At 35.4% G+C, this 23,914-nt stretch overlaps 1 protein-coding gene across 3 annotated transcripts in view; it reads left to right on the top strand.

The window, feature by feature from the left end:
- Positions 1-23,914, top strand: part of LOC136833177 (sushi, von Willebrand factor type A, EGF and pentraxin domain-containing protein 1-like) — a 136,593-nt gene that overhangs the window by 66,793 nt on the left and 45,886 nt on the right. For all 3 annotated transcript variants that reach the window (XM_067094933.1, XM_067094935.1, XM_067094934.1), the window contains 3 exons: positions 16,982-17,136; positions 18,612-18,661; positions 22,730-22,905. In XM_067094933.1, coding sequence (XP_066951034.1) covers positions 16,982-17,136; positions 18,612-18,661; positions 22,730-22,905 — 381 coding nt within the window. The remainder of the gene's footprint in view (positions 1-16,981; positions 17,137-18,611; positions 18,662-22,729; positions 22,906-23,914) is intronic.

Below are 23,914 nucleotides of genomic sequence, written 5' to 3'. Positions count from 1 at the left end.
ACCAGGGAACCATCACTCTCTTGGTCAAGTGAGAAGTAAGTTCACTGAAAGCCAGCGCTCCGTATTTCAGCTTTGTGGTTCTCTGTTTTCACTAGCAAGGATCATAGAAACATCTAAAATCAAAAGTTGAAAATTTCAGTTTTAAACTGTGGAAATGGTAATTAATTTGTGTGAAAGCCGGAAACTGGCGTTTATTGCAAGCACATGGTCAGCGCTTATTTCCGATTGGTGATCACTTATTGTAAAAAGCGCAAATTTTTTTAAGAATTTGTCATTTTGTTTAGATGTTTTAACTAAAAGAAATGTTCCACAATTTATCATTAATGTAGATAATCCTGTCAGATAATGATGTCTACAATAGTCTGGGCAGTAGCCTACACGAGATTCAAAGAGAATAATTTGTACTAGATTAAACCTTAATGGACGGGTGCCATCATATGAGTATCCATGACAGGTTTTGATTGATGGACGGGCTAACTCATGAGAGTATTATGCGCCATACGATTTGGATGAATTTAACGAGAAAGATGTTCATATCACTTCAGTGTCGATAAATGACTTATGGCAACTGTAGTAGCTCAGCAGAGGACAGAGGGAGATCTGTCTGCCTTAAGACTTGATGGGAGAAAGTATTGCCCCTCTCTATCCCAAGACGTCTTTTTATTTATTTACTCATAAATACTACCTGGGATTGCTGTTGGTTTTAGTTCTTATCTTATATGGTAGTATGTCAGCTATAATTGGAATTTTGCAAATAAAAGTGCAAAAATATCAGAAAAAACATGTATACCTCATAAAAAGTTACTGCATCTCCCCATCTCAGTAAATCTCATAAATATTTTACAACAAATATACTCAAAATTTGTCACTGATTTTAGTTCTTATTTGTTATGATATTGGGTGAGCTGTAATTATAATTTAATAAAATAAAATAAATTATTAGAAAAACATGTATAACTTTGTAAAATTAGCATACTTTTACAAGTGTCTTGTAAAGAGGGTCCCACCCAGGGCTATAAATAGTCAGCTTTCAACTTCCTGTGGAAAGTAGGGAAAAATTTTTAGAATTTTTTTCCTTACACCATGTGCGTTTGCATATCTTCCTCTGCCCATTTATGTGTTTTTTTTTTTAAATTGGGCAACCTTAAAGTTTGCCCAGTTGGGGGGTGTGTTTAATATATATGTAGTCCATCCCTTAAGGGTTAATAGTGGATGTTGTATGTAGCCTATAATCTAGGATTACATATCCTTAAGTGTGAACTAAATAACCTGGATTAGGTAGTAACCTAAATGAAGGTAAGTTAGAGCCTTGTAAGACATTCTCTGTTATGGGCCTAGGCAGCAGCCTAGTTTACACCAGGGACCCTAGGATTAGATAATAACAGGCTACAAAATTTTTGCCCTTTATATATCCTGTACACTTAGCATGATCTGAATAATCCAGGACTAGGCAGTACCTTATGTTAGGTTAAGTGGTAACTTTATGAAGCATCCCATTATTGAGGGCTAGGTGAAATAGTAATCTGTGATAGATGAGATGGTAGCCTACTTTAAGGCTACATATTAAGGTAGTTGTGTTTTATGTAAAGACCACTGGTTAAACCCATACCCTTAAGGGTGAATTAAATAATCTGGATTAGACAGTATCCTAGATTAGGTAAGTGATAGCCTAACTATAAGGTTACACATCAGTGAGTTACTGTTTTAGACCAAATAGCCTAGGACTAGATATAAACAATAACCTGGGTTAGATAAAAATGGTAGCCTAACTATAAGGTTACACATTAGTAAGTTTCTGTTTTTATATAGCTTATACATTTAAGAGTGATCAAAAATAATATGGACTAGGCACTACCGTAGGCTAGGCTAAGAGACAATTTAGGAAATATCCTGTTACATATTGGTCTAAGGGGTAGTGTAGACCAAATAGCCTAGGATTAGAAATAAACAGTATCCGTGGCTGAGTAAAATGATAACATAGTTTTTACGGCTGTAGGCTGTCTATAAGGCTACTTATTAGTGGAGTTCTTATGTAGCCTATATTCTTAAAGGTGATATAAACCTGATCAGACAGTAGCCTGACCAGATTAAGTAGGAACCCCTTTTTAAGGGAATATCCTACTATTAGCCTAATAGAGCAGTGGCCGAATATCAGATAAAAGGGTAGTCTTGGCCACATAAAACAGAAAACCAGATTATAAGAGGGTTCTTTTCTGTATAGATTATATCCTTAAGTTTTAAATACTGTAAATCTAGAATAGGCAGTGACTAGAATAGGTGAAGGGAGAACCTCTAAGAAATCTTCTATTCTTAGCTTAACGTAGATTATACTAGAAGTATTAACTTAAGGGGTAGTGTTTGACAAAAAAATCGAAGTATCCAAATTTTTCCTGATATTTCACATACAGACTCTTACACCTCTTGACTATATTCTCAGAAAATTTTATTAAAAAATTCGCAATAGTTTTGGAGTTATAAGCCAAAACTGTAACCCTACTATCACTGAGAAAATTAAATTTTTCCTATAATGTAATGATAACTTCAGTATATCGGTAGTAATTTCAATTTAGCTATCAAAGAAGAATATCTAAATGCTGTATATGGCAACTATATCCTACGCAAGTGTGTAGAGGCTCTGTTGGGTGAAGGAGTGTACCCACTTGGGCAATCAGTGGCAGCTCAGCTCTCGACGAAGCAAGACGTCGCGCTGCCCAACCTTGCCCGTGTTTTGACACACTTTTCATTCAGCGCACTTATATTACTTTGCAAGTCAATTTTTTTTATTCCTCCTGGCTTTGCAAATACTTCTTTGTTCAGAAGAAACCATGCCGAGACCAAGAAAATTTAAACAACATCTATGTTCCATAAGAGAAAGGAAGAAACGACGTCATGAAGAGGGAGGCATCCAAGAGAGAGGAAAGAGGGACCAGGAGCCTAAATATATATAAAATATAATTCAATATACTGTACATAAAATAATCACAGATAACACCAATATGATATAACATATCAAATTTGTCATAAAAATCTCAAAGTGTGAGACAACAAGCAAATAAATGGACAGACAAGCAAAAAATGTCATCATAAAACTTTGGAGGCCGATATCTCAAAACTAAAGTTATCGACCTTCAAATGGAAACTCAGATGTAACGAATTCACCTCTCAATGAAACAAAAAGCAAATGAAAGCTAAATAAGTTGTCTACGAAACTATAGAGTTTTTTTTATTTTGACCCAAAAATATTTTTGGGATTTATTTTTCCACGAAATCGATCTAAGGTTTTTCAAAAATCGAAAAATATTTGTAAAAAAAAAAAAATTTAAAAAACACTCTATTACATTATTCTAATCTATAATACCTGTCTACCACGTAAATTTCAGCTCTTAGGTTGCAATAGTTATGGCTGAGTTTTTTTTTTAAGAATTTTGGGGGGGTGGAGGTACCAGTAAATGGGGGAGGCGAGAAGGAAAATATGAATACTGACCTTTTCGCTATACATAAACTAACGAATGCCCCAAATTTCAAACAGATTCATGCAAAAAAACCAGAGTTATTAAGAAAAAACAATTTTTTCAAACACCCCCTTAAGCCATATAAAACATTAGCTTGTGTTAGTTAACAAATAGTTCAAAGCAGTTAGCCTGAACGGCATGACAATTAGAATTAAAATTTCACATAGCCATTACAAAAGGACTAACAGTGTATAAGTAAAATACAGCCATATACGGGTGTCAAGTCTAACCTAAATCTTAGAGGGTTTAAGTTAACATAGATATTTAATAATATGTATTAACTACACACTTGTAACCAAGTTAACCTGTAAGATGGTATATTTTAACTATATGAGGAACTACGGAAGTGCCCCTCTTTAAAAACAATACTAGCTAGTTTCTAATAACTTGTTTTATATCCGTAGCAAATTGCTCAGTTCGCTTTTTGCCAGTGGGTACGGCCCATACTACCTGCCTTGAGCTTAGTTCTTGTAAAAAACAAGGAAAATTTGCTTGGTCACCAGGTACAGTATGCTCCTGGCATCAAGTTTTAAGGACGAAACAGCTCGTTTTAAGCTGTCTCGATGGGTCCTAGGGTGCAGTAGGGGTAAGGAAGGGGGAGATTATATCTTTCTGGCAGAACTCCAGCAGCAGATATTAACCCTTTCTCAGAACAAGATCTATATTTGGGCCAAAACCCAGTAACATCAGTCCCCTGTACCTCCCAGGTTAACCCCGCATAGGAAGTAGAGGAATCTTCACATGGGACTGATATTCTTACAAAGGAATAGGAAGTAGACATTGCCAATGAAATGACATTGCTGAACCCAGAAGGATCAGGGACACAAATTTCAGTTAACCATGGGAGAAACCTTCCAGAAGGAATTCTATTCCCCATGCAGCTATCAGAGGCTGAACAGGATCCTTCCCCCAAAAGCGATACTAGGATCCACCTAACTCCAATGTAAATTACTACATTTTTGGAGGCATATAGTAACTCGCCCAGAACTTCTGCCCCCTGGGTAACAGGCAGTTACAGTTCAGTCACTGATGCTCAGTCAGATTATACAAGCTTCCCAAAAGGGATACAAAGTTTGCTGCATTTGATCAGTTCCATAAGAAAATTATGAGTAACATCAAAGATGTCCTTGCCACAGAACGGCAGTATATAATGGACATAATACATGATTCCGAACAGGAAATTAAGGCAATGAAGTCTTCCATGTACACTCTAAAGTGCAAAAGTACTGCATCCTGTAACCAAAAAGTGAGAGTGGATACAAATTCTGCCCAAACAAGGTCTAATGTTAGAATTCCAAGTGGAATTAGTAAAATGGCCAGTTCAGACTACAAAACTTCAGATCAGAATGTAATAGGGGCTTCAATACACACCCCTGATGATACTGATAATCCTTGGCGGGATGCCTTAGTGTGTATTTTCTCTCCCGATGGTAAGTATCTAATTAATGAGGGAAAAACCATAATCGAAGGTGTACATGTAGAGTTTAGAGACAGGTCAGCATTCCCTAATACAGAATGGCACTTGGCACCACCTTCACCAGACAAGGAGACACCACTGAAAGAAACGGTTTTCTTACCTGTGTCTGTAGCATTAAAATCTATAGAAGACATCCTTTACCAAGTCAGTGGAAAGTGGATCTCTACTTCCATTCTGAATAAAACCCAAATTGCTCATCAAGTAGCCCCAGCCTTCTTTCCCATCACTGAAAATAATTAACCATGTGAAGACAGATTTTCAGAACTTTATAATGACTAGAAAATGAGAGTCATTGGCAGAATTAAAGCCATTTGCTAAGGTCATCCTAGTTTTAAAAAATTCCCCCAAGGAATGAGCAACGCTTTAACTCCCTTTTGAAAGGAAAAAGCTCCCTTTAGATATAGCTACTCAGCAGGTTGGGAACCCATGAGTAGAATCTTAGAGGGGACAGCCTCATCAGAATTTCATGCTAGGCTCCACCTTCTTAGTATTGTACTGTAACCTCTACCACCTTGCTGGAAGTTGTCACAAAAAGGCTTCCAGAAGATTCCAGGACAATTTTTGTTGTTGTGGTCAAAAGTCTTATGAGAACCCTATGGGAAGCACTCTGTGACTTTCTAGATTGGTGCATAAAAGCGCAGATGGAAACATTGGAGGGCTCCAACAAGTCACTCCTCAATGTGACTGCGTCATTGCATTCTAACCCCTTCTGTAAGGACCTGTTGGAGGAGTCTGTGGTGGCTCAACTCAACAAGCAAGCCTGCCAACAGAATTCTACAGTGTACACTCTTCTGGGGAAAGAGAGTTCAGGAAATAAAAAACCCAAAATTTCACTTTACCCAACCCAATAAAAGACTCACTTTGATAAAAAAAAAATCATATAAGCCTTCAGTCACCGCCAAATGTTTTCCTCAAAAACAGGTAGGTGGTCAGAAGGGATAATTCCCTACAAAGGGACAACAACAACAACAACAGCAAGGACATCCTTTTTACAAGGTCCAAAAACCTTCTTGTAAGGAAAAAGGAAAACCAATACCTGGAATGCCTATCAAGGTTAAAGCCAGAGGAAGAGGCAGATACCAATAGGAATTGTATGATTGGGGGTCAGCTTTGACAACACCACAGGCAATGGAGGTCTTCCCTTTTTGGGGGTACAGCATTATTTTCAGTGGGCTGGGGTGGAAATGGTCGTATCCCCACCTCCTTTCAAAGGGGTTCTTCCAAAAACCAGACCCCTCTCTGGAAGATTACATGCAGAAGGCCCTGTTAAAGGGAGGCATAGAGAAACATGCATATATTCTCCACCAAGCATGCCTCTTCAGTGTCCCCAAAAAGGATTCCTCCGAACAAAGAGTGATCCTCAACCGATCGACTTTGAACAAGCACATTGTTTGCCAAAAATTTTGGATGACTACTGTTGCCCAAGCACGTTCAGTCATTCCAAAAGGGCCTTAGACAGCTTCTATAGATTTGAGAGATGCTTATTGGCATGCCCCAGTTGCCGTTCCCTTCCACCCCTTCCTAGGGTTATGGATAGAGAAAGACACGTACAGGTTCAAAGTCATGCCTTTTGGGCTAAACATTGCCATAAGAGTTTTTACAAAATTAGCAACAGTAGTTCGAGAACTCAGAAAAGAAGGAATACATCTAATAGCCTACCTAGACGACTGGTTAATCTGGGGGCCCACGAGGAGAGTGCTTGAAAAACCTAAAAGCAGTGGTCAACACACTCTAGTCAAAAGGTTTTATGAGAAATTAGAAAAAATCCCATCTCATGCCCAGCAGATGCTTTCAGTGGCTGGGACTGTGATGGGATACTCTTTGCGGCCTGTTGTCTCTCCCCATCAATACTCAAAACAGAATGAGGAAAAACCTCAAAACGTTCTTTGCACAGCCCAGAGTTTCCAGACAGCAATTAGAACGTATGATGGGCCTGCTGCTGTTCGCATCAGTAATAGCTCCAATACTCAGATTGCAACTAAAAAAATCTGAATAAATTAGGCTATTGCCCACAAGAAAAAAGTTGGGGAAATACTTCTGCCTTGGACCCGGAAGGAATCTCTGGTGAAACAGGTCACCCTGACTCCTCCATCTGTATGAGTGACAATACACACAGATGCCTCGTTGACAGGTTGGGGAGGACACATCAGGTGGCAGGGAGGTGGTTAACAACTCTGAGGAATTGTCATATCAATTTCCTGGAGCTGATGGCTGTCTTTTTGTGTCTAAAAAAACTCAAACCTCTAGAAGAGACACATTTTGTTGGTTCTAGACAACATGATTGCAATGTCCTGCATTAAGAGGTAGGGATCATGTTCACCCCCTCTCAGTATCAAGGAAAACGACAGCCTCAACGGAGTGGATGGTGGGCAACCACTCTTTTCAAACAATAGCCAACATGCTTCCACAAGTGGAAGTGGATCTGTTTGCCACATACGAGAATCACAAACTCCCAGTATATGTTTCTTTGAACTTGGACAGTCAGGCAACAGCAAGAGATGCCTTCCAACAAGACTGGAACAAATGGAGGATGATAGTTTTTCCTCTATTGTCCCAGATTTTGGAGGTTTTGAGCAAGCTTCTAACCTTCAAAGGAACAGCTTACTTAATAGCCCCAAATTGGCCAAACAGGCATTGGTTCCTATTACTTCAACAACGGACGAAGAGATCAATTCCACTACCGTCCACTGTTCTGTCCCTCCTGAGCCAAGACTTTCATGCATGGATTTTTAAATATCTACCATAAAAATAACTCACCCAACATTGCTAGGTACCTAGTGCAAAAACTACGGACATCATCTATCTGACAATACCAGTCTGTGTGGAAGCTATGGTTAGATTATATCCATACTGAGAACCCAGTTGGGATTTCTGTGAAAACACTTAAATTTTCTTACATACCTTTTTGAAGACAAACGCTTTGCAGTTACAGCAATCATGACATACAAGGCAGCATTAATGGATCCCTTGCTTTATGGATTCGTTATTGACTCTCGTACAAAAATTGTCACTTCCTTTCTGTGGTCCTTTGCACTACAAAGACCTGCTCCTGAAAGGCTTCCAATTACTTGGTCCCTGAACAAGGTGCGTAGACCTCTGTCACCCCCTCAGTTCAGTGGGCCCAATACAACCACAACTCTTACACTGCCAAAGGCGATCTTATTGATTGCATTAGCATCAGTAACTCGTATTAGTAAACTGGGCTCTATTAGATGTATTAGTGAACTGGGCTCTCTTAGACGGACACGATACATCACACAAACAGCTGACCATCAATTATTATTGTCCCATGGCCCATAATTCCTGGCCAAGAATGAGAATCCTTTAAGAAGGAAATCTATTCTGATAAGAACACTCAATTTAGGAGACAAAACATTATGCCCAGTTCAAGCTCTTAAGTTTTACCTAAATGTCATGGGAAACATCCCAGAAGGTCCGATTTTCCTACACCCTAGCATAAATAAACCGCTCTCTACAAGGGCTGAGAATAATTTTAGTGTCCCTCATTAAAAAGGCAAACCCACACTCCTTTCCTAGGTCACATATTAGGAAAGTAGTCAGTATGTTGCTGGCCTTCAGAAATGTCTCTTTCGAAGAAGTCTCTGAAGTTACAGTAGAGGGTGATCATCAGAGACAGTATTCTTGAAACATTACTGCCACGAGCTCGAACAAATTTGACTACACTGTGTATCAGTAGGTGGTATGGTTAGTCCTGAAGTCTCTGAAGGTACAATAGAGGGTGGTCATCAGAGACAGTATTCTTGAAACATTACTGCCACGAGCTTGAACAAATTTGACTACACTGTGTATCGGTAGGTGGTATGGTTAGTCCTGAACCCATAGGCACTACAGCGGAAAACCAGGGTCTTCCTAACAGGTGGGTGTATAGATATCAAATATCATTAGTGTTGCATAGTACATACATTATGTACAGCTTATATGCATCCATGTACATTTACTGGATTATTGTGTTACAGGAGAATTACGTTTACATTATCATTTATCCCTCATAACCATTATACTTATTGTAAGACCACTAGCTTGATTATGCATCATGGCAATGTTGCAATTATATATGACAACATTGCTCATTTCCCACCATGTGTGATGCATAAGCAGTTGCAGTTGAGTGGCAGCTGAAGCTTGACAAGCATGGGATTTCCTTCCACCATAACGTTAGTGCCTGTCTGTCATTAATATATGGGAGAACCTCACTTTAATTCATCGCCCTTCATTCCTTTGCCTATATGGACATATGTGGCAGGGTTACATACTGCAGATACAGTGGGTATGCTGACTATCGCAGGGAAAAGTGTGACAATACTACAACCATATCCAGCATGCTTAGGTAAGTCACTACAGAACTTCACCCTAAAAACATGAGTTCGTGTTTAGTTTCTTGTTGTTTGTTACCAAAACGTGAGGGGTATTTAGAATAAAGAATGGGGCTTGAAACTTGTGACTTGACCTCGGACCAAAAATGTTTTTTCTTTGGGTTGTTGGGATTAAATTTGAGAGCTTAAGCTTTTTGTCACCTGTCAGTTTCTTTGTAAAGCTCCTTGAGGACAAAACAAGTGATTGCACTGTCAAAAAACAGGTTTTGACATGGGAAAAACCTTTTTTGGTGTCGCTGTTGAGTCCTCAAAACCCTCCCACTTCCCTGACAAAAGGCATGGGACTTGGGTGAGGGATCATCTTCCATTGACCAACAGAGAGTAATGGTTCCCTGGTCTCGTGCCAGTTCGTTTGTAGACAATATGGCAGATGCGCATGTGCAATAGTCACTTCTTGCAAGTTTTGATGTTGGAAAACTGGGTCAGCTTCACTGAAGAAAGGGAAAATGCCCTCTTATCTTTGAGTCCATTACATACTCCATCACTTGTTATATTGTTTATCATTACGACACAATACCCGGCTACAAGACTGGCTAAAAGAGAATTCTTTGATATTAGTCTGGTCACCATGGAGCTCTGGGAGACCATGGAAGGGTAACTCCTTGAGGACTCAACACCGACAACCAAAAATAGGTTGATTGTAGGTCAAAACCTATTTTTTTAATGATAAAATGATATACAGTACAGTACAGTATTCACTAATTGTTGTATTTTAATTGTATTTTCATGACTAAATATACATTTTTATGATAAAATAATGATTTACAGTACTGTACTAATTTTCGAATATTATTATTAAGATTACATACGTCATATGGGCACTCACCAGTGATGAATGTTGATTAAGAATGATGGTGATGATCAATTAGTTGTGCAGTCTGATGAATGACGTTCAAGATATGACTGCACAGCAAAGAGAAGAGTTACATCTCCTCTGGGGGCTCCTCCTCTTCTTCAGGCACTTTGTCCACCAATTGCACTTTTTCAGGGGCTCAGGGAGGCTTTGGAGGGTGCTTCTTCATGGTAATAGGCAGCTGCTGTTGCTGCTTCATCATGCTGACGAGAAGGTTATTATAGGGCCCCAAAATCCCATCAAGGCCATATGACAAGTCTTGGCCATCCTCACAAGTCAGGACGGACATTCCAAAGACAGGCCCTCATCCTCCTGGTTGTCCCCTGAACCTGGTGGATCTTCTTTCTCTCTGGCAGACTTAGTCACTTCTTCCAGATCCTGGGCTGTCAGGGGATCAGAGTGGGCATCAATGAGGGTGCCGACTTCATCTCCATGAAGGATCCTCACAAGTAGCATTCTACCCTCATCCTCTTCTTTCTTGATGTACCATAATGGGTGGCTATTGCTGCATAACTTTTCCCTTCCCTCAACATTTCCAGAAGTGCTACCTTCTCCTGGAGCGTCATGACTTTCCTCTGGCGCTTAGGCTCTTTGCCAGAAGCCTTAGGAGGAACAGGGTGTTTAGGAGGCATCTTAGGGCACGATTACACAGATTAACACTGCGAACAAAGATGCAGAAAGTACACAGATACACAGTGAATTGCTTGAACAGTAGAGGCATACACAGTGAACTGGGAATCTGGGATGAGATGCTGGGTTATTTGTGCATTGTATACAGTACAGGGTACTGCACAATATTGATATTTTTTGCATCATATACTGCACATACTGTACATTTTATTGATATTTTACTGTTTTTGTAAGATGATTTTGAAATATTAAAGTGTTTTAGGATGATAGTAGAGTGCATCTAAAATACGAGTGTAGTTTGTAGAACAATGGGATGACCTCTGAATGAAATGTTATGTTTGTTTATGTCTGCAGAACCTGTCCCGTCGTTCTACAGTATTTTCATTTTACTATATTTTCATGACATTTTTTATGATAAAAAAATTATTTACTAATTTTCAAATAACATTAATGTAAACACAGCAAAGTATCAATAAAATGTTTGCCCCAAAACCACCCTGTATGAAAGAAAATGTGTGCTTGAATACATATAGGGATAACTTGATTAGTTTTTGCCTCGGTAAGAGTACGGTAACAGTTGTAGGAGTGTTTTAGGATGATAGTTTAAGGTATATTTGGTGTTTGAACTATTAACCCTTAAACGCCGAGCCTCTATTTACAAAAACGTCTCCTGTATGCCGCGGCGTTCAGTGAGTTAAGCGCCCGACGGAAAAAAGTTTTTCAAAAATCACAGCACGCTTAGTTTTTAAGATTAAGAGTTCATTTTTGGCTCCTTTTTTTGTCATTGCCTGAAGTTTAGTATGCAACCATCAGAAATGAAAAAAAAAATATCATATCATAAAAATATTGGAATATATGACAGTGAAAAAAAAACCTCATATAATTGTATACAAATCGCTGTAAAGCTAAAGCTAATGAGTTAATTTTTTTAGTTGTATTGTACACTAAATTGCAATGATTTTGGTATATAACAAATTGTAAAACGATCAAAGCAACACAGAGAAAATATTATCACAAATGATGCATGAATTAAATAACGCGCGGACGTAAAAAAATGTTTTTAAAAATTCACCATATAAATCGAAATATTGTGCTAGAGACTTCCCGTTTGTTGAAAAATGAAGCTAATTGATTGAATATTACTAGACTGTACGTGTTTTAGCTTACAATTGCAGTTTTCGACCATTTCGGTCGAGTTAAAGTTGACCGAAAGTCAAATTTTTTTTTCTGTTTATCGTGATTTATATGAAAATATTTCAAAACTGATAAAAGCTACAACCATGAGTTATTTTCTGTTGTATTGTACATGAAATTGCGCACATTTTCATATATAAAACTTTATGTAACTACTAATATAAAACGGTGCAAATATTATGACAACGAGACAGAAAGAATTTCTGAGATGTTCGGCCGACTTACCGCAAGACGTGGAAAATGTTTTTTCAAAATTCACCATAAATCAAAATATTGTGCTGAGACTTCCAATTTATTGCAAAATGAAGGTAAACGATTGAATATTACTAGAATGTAAGAGTTTTAGCTTACAATTGCGTTTTTTTACCATTTCGGTCGAGTTAAAGTTGACTGAAGGTTGAAATTTTTGGCAGTTATCGTGATTTGTGAAAATATTTCAAAACTGATAAAAGTTACAACCATGAGCTATCATCTGTTGTATTCTACATGAAATTGCGCACATTTTCATATATAAAAGTTTATGTAACGACTAATGTAGAACGATGCAAACATTACGACAACATGACGAAAGAATTTCTGAGATGTTCGGCGAGTTACACAGCAGACGTAAGGGAAAAAGTTTTTTTCAGAAATTCACTGTAAATCGAAATATTGTGCTAGAGACTTCCAGTTTGTTGCAAAATGAAGGTACATGATTGAATATTACTAGAATGTAAGAGTTTTAGCTTATAATTGCGTTTTTTACCATTTCGGTCGAGTTAAAGTTGACCGAAGGTTGAAATCTTGGCAGTTATCGTGATTTATATGAAAATATTTCAAAATTGATAAAAGCTACAACCATGAGTTATTTTCTGTTGTATTCTACATGAAATTGCGCACATTTCCATATATAAAACTTTATGTAACGACTAATATAAAACAGTGCAAACATTATGACAACGTGACGAAAAGAATTTCTGGCGGACGTAAGAAAAAGTTTTTTTTTAAAATTCACCATAAATCGAAATATTGTGCTAGAGACTTCCAATTGGTTGCAAAATGTAGGTAAATGATTGAATATTACTAGAATGTAAGATTTTACCTTACAATTGCGTTTTTACCATTTCGGTCGAGTCAAAGTTGACCGAAGGTTGAAATTTTGGCAGTTATCGTGATTTATATGAAAATATTTCAAAACTGATAAAAGCTACAACCATGAGTTATTTTCTGTTGTATTGTACATGAAATTGCACATTTTCATATATAAAACTTTATGTAACGGCTAATATAGAACAGTGCAAAATTACGACAAAATGACGAAAGAATTTCTGAAATTTTCAGCCGAGTTACAGCGGGCATAAGAAAAAGTTTTTTTTAAAATTCACCATAAATCGAAATATTGTGCTAGAGACTTCCAATTTGTTGCAAAATGAAGGTACATGATTGAATATTACAAGAATGTAAGAGTTTTAGCTTACAATTGCGTTTTTCGACCATTTCGGTCGAGTGAAGTTGACTGAAGGTTGAAATTTTTGTAGTCGACGTCTTGGTACGTCCACTTGGCACCCAACAGACAATTTTAGTCAACTTATGATACGTCAGTAGGCATTTAAGGGTTAAAATAGGCAGTTATAAGCATTTCTAGAAGGGGGATTTCAACTTATTATGGGTGGCTGTGGTCTAACCCCTGTGAATATCGGGTCAACTTTTATTTTATATATATATATATATATATATATATATATATATATATATATATATATATATATATATATATATATATATATATATATATATATATATATATATATATATATATATATATATATATATATATATATATATATATATATATACACATACATGCATACATACTGGACACTAGCTGACCAACCCAGCACTGCCGGGATAACTCTGAATGACAACTGATAAACTCTCTCTCTCTCTCTCTCTCTCTCTCTCTCTCTCTCTCTCTCTCTCTCTCTCTCTCTCTCTCTCTCTCTCTCTCTCTCTCTTCTTTCCCAACCCCTACCCCTTTTGGCGCCATTGATGTCTTACCCCCACAGTATTCTTTTCCAGATAGTAAGTCACATGTACACTGAAATTAGGTATGATAAATTCATAAAGTTACTAAGTCTGTGGGCATAACCAGCCCCGTTTCAGGAAGCCTCCCCTCCCATTGGTGCCCTTTGGTCCCAGTGATGTCTTACCCCCAAAGTGCTGATTTCTAGATAGTAAGTCATATGTATACCAAGTTTTGTTGAAATTGCTCAGTGTGTTTCAGAGTATGTAATTGTGGCACACACATGCACACACATCCATACATCCATTTATATATATATATATATATATTATACAGGTTGACCATCACTAATCCGGCAATCAGTAGTCCGGAACAATAAGTAATTCGGCACAAATTTCGGCTACAGTTATTTCTAATGTTTCCACACTAATTTTCAAATTTCGGTCGCTGTGCTTAACTCGCTCATGGCCTTCTTGATTTGGTGGCCCTGTGTGCTGCATCGACAAACTAGAGGTGTTTGTAAATCCAAGCATGCTTTTGCTGTTCCATTTTTTACATTTATTATTGTCTTTTGGCCTATGCTAGGTATATCGTATAGGCTACCATATTACCGCAGCTGTAGCCTACATTATACTGAACTCTATTCACATATCAACATAACGAAATTGCATCTTTTTCATGGATCTTTTAAAAAGTTATGCTTTACTACTACGTGCATTGTCAAATGGCGTATATTCTCATATTGTTTTTGTATTATAAATTGGGATCAATGTTTTGTTTTGGAATCGATAACGCTTTTCTTTGCTTCTAGTAAGCGTAAATGAATATAGATACTTTATTTATTTGGGACAAGGATATTTTCGTTATATTTAAGTGTTTTAAGTCGAAATATAACTTAAATCGTCTACGTTGTGAAATTAATTTAGCTATTTTTTCGTCAATATATGACGTTCGCGGAATCGCGGCTGGCCGTTTACAGGGTATGTTTGTTTTGTGTAAAAAAAAATTAAGATTCCGTTCGCTATTTTCTCTTGATTTCATCATAATACGAGCTTTACATATTTGTTTTTTATCGGCGTGAAAACAGCAGTAATTTGTATTCTTTCATGCCCAGTAGTTTTGAAGTACAACCTCTCCAATTTTATTTACGGTCGCGTTTCATCCATGTTACCGATGCACGATAATTTATAGTCATTAGCTGCTGAACATTGTTTTCTCAGCTTCAGCTACAACTTGCAGCTTAAAGTTACTGAAGCAGTATATTTCCTTGCGATCTTTTCTCCCAGCGAATAAGGTTATAGTGTAAAAATATATCAGTCTATTGTACAGTACTTAACGTCATTTGTAACATAACGACAGTAATTGTTTGACCGCACGATGGTTGAAATACAAGCAAAACAGTTGTTATCCGATACGATTAGTAGCAAAAAAAGTTTCCTGTTCAGTTGTTTATGGCTGCAATGTATTTACGCAACAGTATAACGTTACTGACAATAATTTTATCATTCTCTTTTACTTTTTAACTAGCAGATGGAATAAAGAGATGGAGGAAAAGAAGTTGGTCTATTGTAAGTTGGTCTCTCGCTGCTTTGCGCTCTGCTGCGAAATCTAAAAAATATTTCTAAATATTTTCGTATCTGTATAATTGCTAACCCCATCGTAAAACTTCCGAAATATCGTGAATTTGAGCACTACCTGTATTTGATACATAATTGTCTTTTCTTTATTAACCAACTTGTACTGATTTATGGGATATTTTAATTGTAAGATGAGGTGCTTAGCTGCTGGGTTTCGTGTATTCTAGCCTAATACAGTAAATGGATTAGTGATGGTCAACCTGTATATTAGTGTTGACCCGGTCCCCGTATTTGTGGGAATGTATACCACTACTCCCATATATAAAGCTCAAATATGTATGAATACTTAAAACCCCTTGAAAAATGCATACACCTGAGTATTTTTATAGTTTTATCACAAAAAATGCATTTAGTCATGCAAATTATGTGAAAATTCAGTAATTTGTGAATACAGTCAGCCCCTAGTATTTGCGGGGATGTGTATCACAACCCCCCAGCGAATAGCTAAAATCTGCAAATACTTAAAAATTGTCTAAAAATGTGTAGAACTGCCTATTTTGATAGTTCAAACCCAAAAAACCCTCTCAAAATGCTTATATGTGAGTATTTTAATAATTTTATCACAAAATGTGCATTTAGTCCTGAAAATGATATGAAAATACAGTAATTAGTGAATATTTCTCAGTGAGAAATACCGTGAATAGGCAAATTTTCTTTGAATAATGTGTATACATGTTCCACAGAAATCCGCGAATAGGTGAGTCCAGAAATCCAGAACAGTGAATAGGCGGGAGTCGACTGTATTTCCTATGAAAAATATCACAAATAAATTAATTTAACATGAATAATGTGTATATATGTTCCACAGAGAAATCTGAATCCAGAACATGAATATGCAGGGTAATATATATATATATATATATATATATATATATATATATATATATATATATATATATATATATATATATATATATATATATATATATATATATATATATATATATATATATATATATATATATATATATATATATATATATATATATATATATGTATATATATATATATATATATATATATATATACATATATATATATATATATATATATATATATATATATATATATATATATATATATATATATATATATATATATATATATATATATATATATATATATATACACATATACAGTGTATATATATATATATATATATATATATATATATATATATATATATATATATATATATATATATACATACATACAGTATATATACACACTCAGTATATATATATTTTTTATTTTCTCTCTCTCTCTCTCTATTCCTTTTCAGGCTATTGCCCTGATGGTTACACAGAAGTCAAGGGAAGCTGTTACAAAGCTGTAAATTTTATTGGTTCGCCCCTAGATTCTTACAGTAATTGCAGTGGTTATGATTCTGGGCTAATGCATCCATATAGTGACACTGATATATATGGATTGCTGCAAGTAAGTAGGAAACCATTTATTATTTATATTTAGTATTGGTTCTACTGATATTTTTTTGGGCACTATTATATTACTAAAATGTTCTTGGTTACAGAACAACTTTTTCCAAGTTCACTTTGCTATAAGTCTTACTTAAGACACTGTTCCTTTTTAGAGGTCATCACCAGGTACGGTATTATGCATTTGTTTCTTCTGTACTGTATATATAACTTTGTTCTTAGTTAAACAGTTTTTAAATTCCCAGATTTTGTGCCAAGTCAATAGTCTTTTTACTTTGTGCTTCAGACTCGAGTTTTGAAATATTAAGCAAATGTTTGCTTATAATACTTCTAGGATTTAAAGATGCTTACCAAGTCAGATGTTTGGTAAATTTTTCAATATGCAGAAATGTAAAAAGTAGCACTTCAACTTAACAGCCCTTTTGGGAGGCTCTTGAATCTTTTCTAAACAACTTATAGCTAACAGCAATTCCACATAAATTTTTGCCATTGGTCCAGGTCTGATAAAATCTGTATTAACTAAAGAAACAAAACATTGTTTAACAAATGTCGTTCAGCATTTAACAGTAATAAAATTGTTAATTTATTATCTTTCTCTCTCCCATGCTCTCTATTTATGCCAAGTGTTCTGAAGTCCGGAATTACATGTATTCAAGATTTAGTCAACTTTATTAGCTTTCTAGAATTTGTACTTTCGTAATGTATACATAACATGTTTAATGAATTAGTTTTTCTTTTTTCTTTCTTTTTGCTAATGAATTCATTTTTCTTTCTTTCTGCTTCACCTATATTTGTTCTTTTTTAAATGTTCTCAATATATATTCACATTCCAAACTCACTCTCTCTCTCTCTCTCTCTCTCTCTCTCTCTCTCTCTCTCTCTCTCTCTCTCTCTCTCTCTCTCTCTCTCTCTCTCTGGCAGTGGCATTATTATGCAAAATGACCATAATTGGCATCAGCCATAATTATCACAGCATCAGAGAAGCCTCACTTGAGCAGGTGTAACCCAGAGCTTGTGCATGACTCTAAGAAACAAAATGATAATAAAATTACACTGTCATTTCACGGATGCTATTAGATAATGTTTTTGTGAATATCCCTAGTCACAACTGTATTTTGCCCCTGGAACCTGGCTCAGAGTGGTATTTTATCTGTATGTTTCATTGTTTTATTTATCTGCTCAGTTAAGAAGATAAGTTGAAATTTATTAACTCAGTTCGAGAAAGAATGTCTTGAATACTTCCAAATATAGTATTAGTATTAGTAAATCTTTATTAACTCAGTTCTAGAAAGAATGCCTTGAATATTTACAAATATAATATTAGTATTAGGAACTATTTTGTTTTATTTTAAATGGCATCAGTGCATTTGCAGTAATTAATTTTGCATACAAATTCTTCATATTTTTATTTTTAGACATCTGATCACTTATCAGTGACTTTTAGGAAGATTAACAACAGTATTTTTTTCCCTCAAGAAAGGAGCCATACAGCGTAATGTGGTCTACACCACAGCCCTACGTACATGGTGAGTGCAGTTGTACAGTTTCCGTGAGGTTTCTTTCTATTAGAGTTATAGTATTACACTATTTCATTTCAGGACCTACCTTAGAGATGATATTAAGCTTTTCTTAGAATTTCCATATACAGTACTCTATGTTATGTTGCATGCTTAGATTTTATAAATATATTTTACAGTGTGACTTCTGAGTTATGGTATTGTGTTCAGAATTAGTTTCCTTAGATTTTTAGTATCATCAAGTCATGGGATATTCTGTTTTTTTTTTTTTTAGAATGTACCTTCCATGAATTTTTAACGGTATTTGAATTCATTACAATACTATAGAGGGTATTTCCTAGGTGAATTGATGTCAGTTGCTTAGATGGGAATGTTTTAGTGATAGAGTTTTCTTTGGTATTTTTACGGTTCAATAAGGAAAAATTGTAGACACTATCTTTTTATGAGTTTGCCCAAATACCTTATAGCATAAGTTTCATTAGCTAATATTTTGTACATTATTTAGTTTCATATTACAGCTTTATTACTTGTGTAGAATTGGATGAAATTGAATACACAATTTTTAAGGAATTAATCCATTACTCAACTCTTCCATTTTCTTTCATTTGTCACCACAAAGCAAATCAAAAGTATAACACACACACACACAGAACAAGGTATATAACCTATATATATATATTCTGGTATATAAATATATAATTTCTTCATATTCTTCCATTTGTATATATGTATATATATATATATCAAGAAGGTAGAGGGCATTATTATTTTATATATATATATATATATATATATATATATATATATATATATATATATATATATATATATATATATATATATATATTATATTATATATATATATATATATAATTGAATGGTAATAAAACACTATTTTGCAGATACATTTGTAATTGTAATAGTACAAAAATAAAAACATGTCCTCTTTGCTGGTACCAACCTATAGAAGGGAGAAGGAGGGCTCTTCCATTTCTTCACATGTTTTGGGTATACCTTTGTTTGATAATTAACATTCAAAGCCTCAAATCAAAAGGAAGGTATGAAAAATTTCTGATGTCCTTTGCAGTATTCGCTCTGATCCAGAGTATCAGAACAAGGTCGCATTATTAACCTAACCAAGAGTGGGAGGCATTAATAAAGAACCTTTTCAGTTCTGGATACTCTGGACCATAATGCCTAGAAAATCAAATGTACTGGAACACTGGCATAGACTGTCAGAATTTGTACTTTGGCATATTCTTCCATTTGTAAGTTTGATGGAAAATTTGTAGTGAAAAACAATGTAAAAATTGTATTTCCTTATTAAAAACATGCCAGTTCGAGGAAAATATGTGAAGAAAAAATTAAAAAAGCAGCTACTATAAAAGTTGGATCTAAACCAGTAAAAGGGGTTTCCTCCAAACACTCGTGTTAAAAACAGTCTGATTCTCGTGAAACTGAGACATCTAAAAAGGATAACTTATTACAACTGTTCCCAAATATATATATATATATATGATAAAACTTTAGCCATATATATATTTCTATATGGAGCCCGTCAAAATTAATAATAAAGAATATAAATTGGTTCTTTATTCAGTATTAAAGACCGTTTGCGATATATATATATATATGATTGTCCTCGGTGTTCTCGATTATATATATATATATGTGATATATAAACTAATCCTGAATTTTCAAATATCAGGAGCATGCCAAAAATGTATACATTGATATAATAAAATCATATAGGGCCTCTTCCGAGCTATACATACATACCATTGTTGAAATACATACATACATACATATACCCCAGCAACGCATGAACTATGGTTATGTACAAATGTTTTTAAAGAGATTTTTGTATACATACAATATTTATTCTTTTATTGCAGCAAAATGAGACTAGTTGTCTTGAACGCCGTCGGCAAAAATATGTTTTTATATCTGTTTCCACTGCCCTCAATATATACTGATTTGCTGTCCTGCCTGTATATATATATATATATATATATATATATAATATATAATTGCTGACTTATGACCTGTGCGACCTGCGCCCACACACCTACGACTGAAATAGAGAAAAAAAGACTATAATTAACTTTTATGCGAGTGATACTCTCCTAATGATTTGTAACTAGATCTTAATTTCCTCATAAGAATCATTGATAATAAGAAGAGTATTTTGTGAACATCATTAATAACACCGAACACTAAACTCAAGTTTTCACTGTCTTATCATTACCACCTTTCCCAATGCTTCCCTTCTGTTTAGTGCTACTTGTTCATGGGATAGCTCCACATTTCCCCATATGAACATGAATACACACACACATTATTGCACATTATTATAAAATGTGAATATTTTGATCATACTCCATTTGTGTTCTGGTAGTCTTTACATTCTCAAAGTTATCAGCTAACTGCATAGTACAGAACACACACAAAATTACGATCATGTGCTATTTGCATTCTGGTAATGTTTACATTCTTAAATTCATCAGTTTACCGAGTTCCACTCGGCATCATTATGAGACACACACAACCTTAAAAACAAGTTTTTGCTGTCCAACATGACTGCCTTTCCCATTGCTTCCCTTCCAACTCGTGTTGCTGGTTTAGGCGATAACTCCACATCATTCACATCGTGGACCTTGATTTACATTCTGGTAATGTTTCATCGACATCATCATTGCCAAGAATGATTTCTACCAATATCCCTCGGCCATTGGTTACTAAGTTGAACGTAATTGAAAGCTACTTTTTTTTGTAAATAAATAAAGCTTGGTTTAAAATGTGGATTACCTTTTTAATGAATGCAGTAAATTTTAAAAGAAGTAAAGTTGTGATTTTGTCAGTTTCAGACTATACTTGCGCCTATTCCTAAATGTTTGGCATCTTGCACATTTCTTAATTTCATTGGCCTTGGGTATTGAGAATTAGAGTGTTTTAACAAATTGGTAACTGAATCATTTCACATGCTTGGTGATGTAACGTTTTCCCATAGTCTCGCCTGCAAAGGCCATGAGAACAGGTCTGCAGTTTTATGTCTGTTGGATCTTGATTGTGAAGCCTAAGATGTCTGGCAGAAGGGAAATGCCTTTTTCAACAAACAAGACCGGGGAAGAAGGAAAGGAAGATGTTAAACCTTTCCCTTACAATCCCGAGTACACTGTACTCGTGAACAATGTTCGTGTATTTTTTTTTTTCACAATCATGAGAATACTTGTTCAGTACCCAAAAATACCTTTGCTTATTTTTATGATACTGATTTTACTCGTTCTTGGATGCATTCCCGTTTCCTATCCTTCCTCTCCCGTTTAGTTTTCATTTTCCTTAACAGGTGGCGGTGTGTTTTGTTTGCTTTTATGATGGAGCTTTAGGAATTATTCATGGACCTTGGGAGTAATATGCTCTGAATGCTCGCCAAAATTCACTCTTTATTTTAGTTATTTCAATACCCTCCACAATCAGAATAAATGTGAAAAAGCTAATAGTAATAATCGTGAAGACATAATGAATATAGGAGATGAAAGTCACAAAAATATATTTCAGATTCTGAGAAAAGTTGAAAATTAACGCAGTTACCTTTGGAATGCTGAGAGCATTGAAATATTTGATAATATCATACATAACAAAGTATATGAAATATACCTATGATTTTGAGCTTTATTCCTCACCAGTATATGAAAGAAAATTTTACAGTATGAAGAAAGATTCCTAAAAGATACAATGTATGAGTAATGAAATGATAAAAAATTTTAAGTAATCTCTCTCTCTCTCTCTCTCTCTCTCTCTCTCTCTCTCTCTCTCTCTCTCTCTCTCTCTCTCTCTCTCTCTCTCTCTCTCTCTCTCTCTCTCTCTCTCCAGTATGTATGTATATAGTCAAATACTATGTTTCTCTTAATGTTCCTTTTTACAATTTGGCCTTGTCAGGATTGTTTTTATAGTACTTCTTAATGACTTATTTTTTACTTGCTTCTAATAATTGCAGTTTTAAATGGTTTCCTTTATGAAGAATAAGGATTCTTTACTCGTCTTCATTGTATTATTTGCTAATTTTTTTTTTCTTAGGCATGTTGGAGGATTGGATACTGTGGATCCCAACTTAGCAGCCCAGTTGCCATCATCTCCTGATGATCAGTGGTTCCGCTTTACCATTAGTGATAATGATACAATAACCTACATCGGTGGCCCAGTAGATGGAGGTGTTGCTGGTACTGCCATTTGCCTCTACCCAAGATATACAAGTTAGTGAAAGTATTCTATTCCCTTTACACAAGAGTAATGAGAAGCTTGTTGATATGTTGTTTCATCTTTGATATTTGTATGATTCTTATGTGTATACAGCTTGAGAGAGTGGGAGAGAGAGAGAGAGAGAGAGAGGGTAGTATGAAGTATAACTTTGCATGTGCAGTGTTGTACTATGAAGACAGGGCATCCATCATGTCTTTATCTGAGCCTAGTACTTGATGTACAGTACTTTTACCGACAGAACCTTACAACTTTTGTCCTTTTCTAATGTATAACAGGGATGGAAAAGTGCCTCGATAAGCAACTTGTGCTAGAGATTCAAATGATCTTTGGTGTTACTGTTAATCATACGAGGTTAATCTTATGAGAATCAGTTAGAATATAAGGTGGTGATGTCCAAATACAGGAAAATGATAATAGCGTATGGTGGCATAGCACTTACAGAAAAGCTAACCCAGTATTCATGAGTTGCTAAAAGTAATAAATGACATTAACCAGAAAGGAAACTAGGCCAGTATTCATGAGTTTGAAGTAGTGAATGACATTAAGCAATTGGGTGTCTAGTTAATCACAAATAACAGCTACTGCTTTCTCGTACTGTAGTTCTTCAGTAAACTGATGAGTAACTCCTCTAGTCTGGCTTGATGAAAACCCTGTTCAGGTGATGTTTTAATAAGCCAGAACAGCTTGAGCTGTCGCTTGCAAATCTTGGGTTAAAGAAGTGTAGTGGAATAGGACACCAAATGGCAGTGAAAGGAGTTTTAAAGGTACTGGAACAGATCTGTTAAGTATTCTTAGAAAGAGGGCACCAGGATTTTGAATGGATGTTGATAAGAAATTGATTCCATGTGATACCGTAATTTTATGACAGAATTCACAGAGAAGTGATACATTATCATGGATTTACTTTACTTAACCATTGCTATTACAGCTAGAAAGCAGTAGGATCTTAGCATATTCTTCAATAAGACTTTTTAACGGGTCCTAGAAGGAAACCACAAAGTT

The sequence above is a fragment of the Macrobrachium rosenbergii genome, chromosome 51 (genome assembly GCF_040412425.1).
Source record: "Macrobrachium rosenbergii isolate ZJJX-2024 chromosome 51, ASM4041242v1, whole genome shotgun sequence".
Taxonomy (NCBI): Eukaryota; Metazoa; Arthropoda; class Malacostraca; order Decapoda; family Palaemonidae; genus Macrobrachium; species Macrobrachium rosenbergii.
The sequence above is the reverse complement of the archived record's forward strand: the minus strand, read 5'-3'. Positions and strand labels throughout refer to the sequence as shown.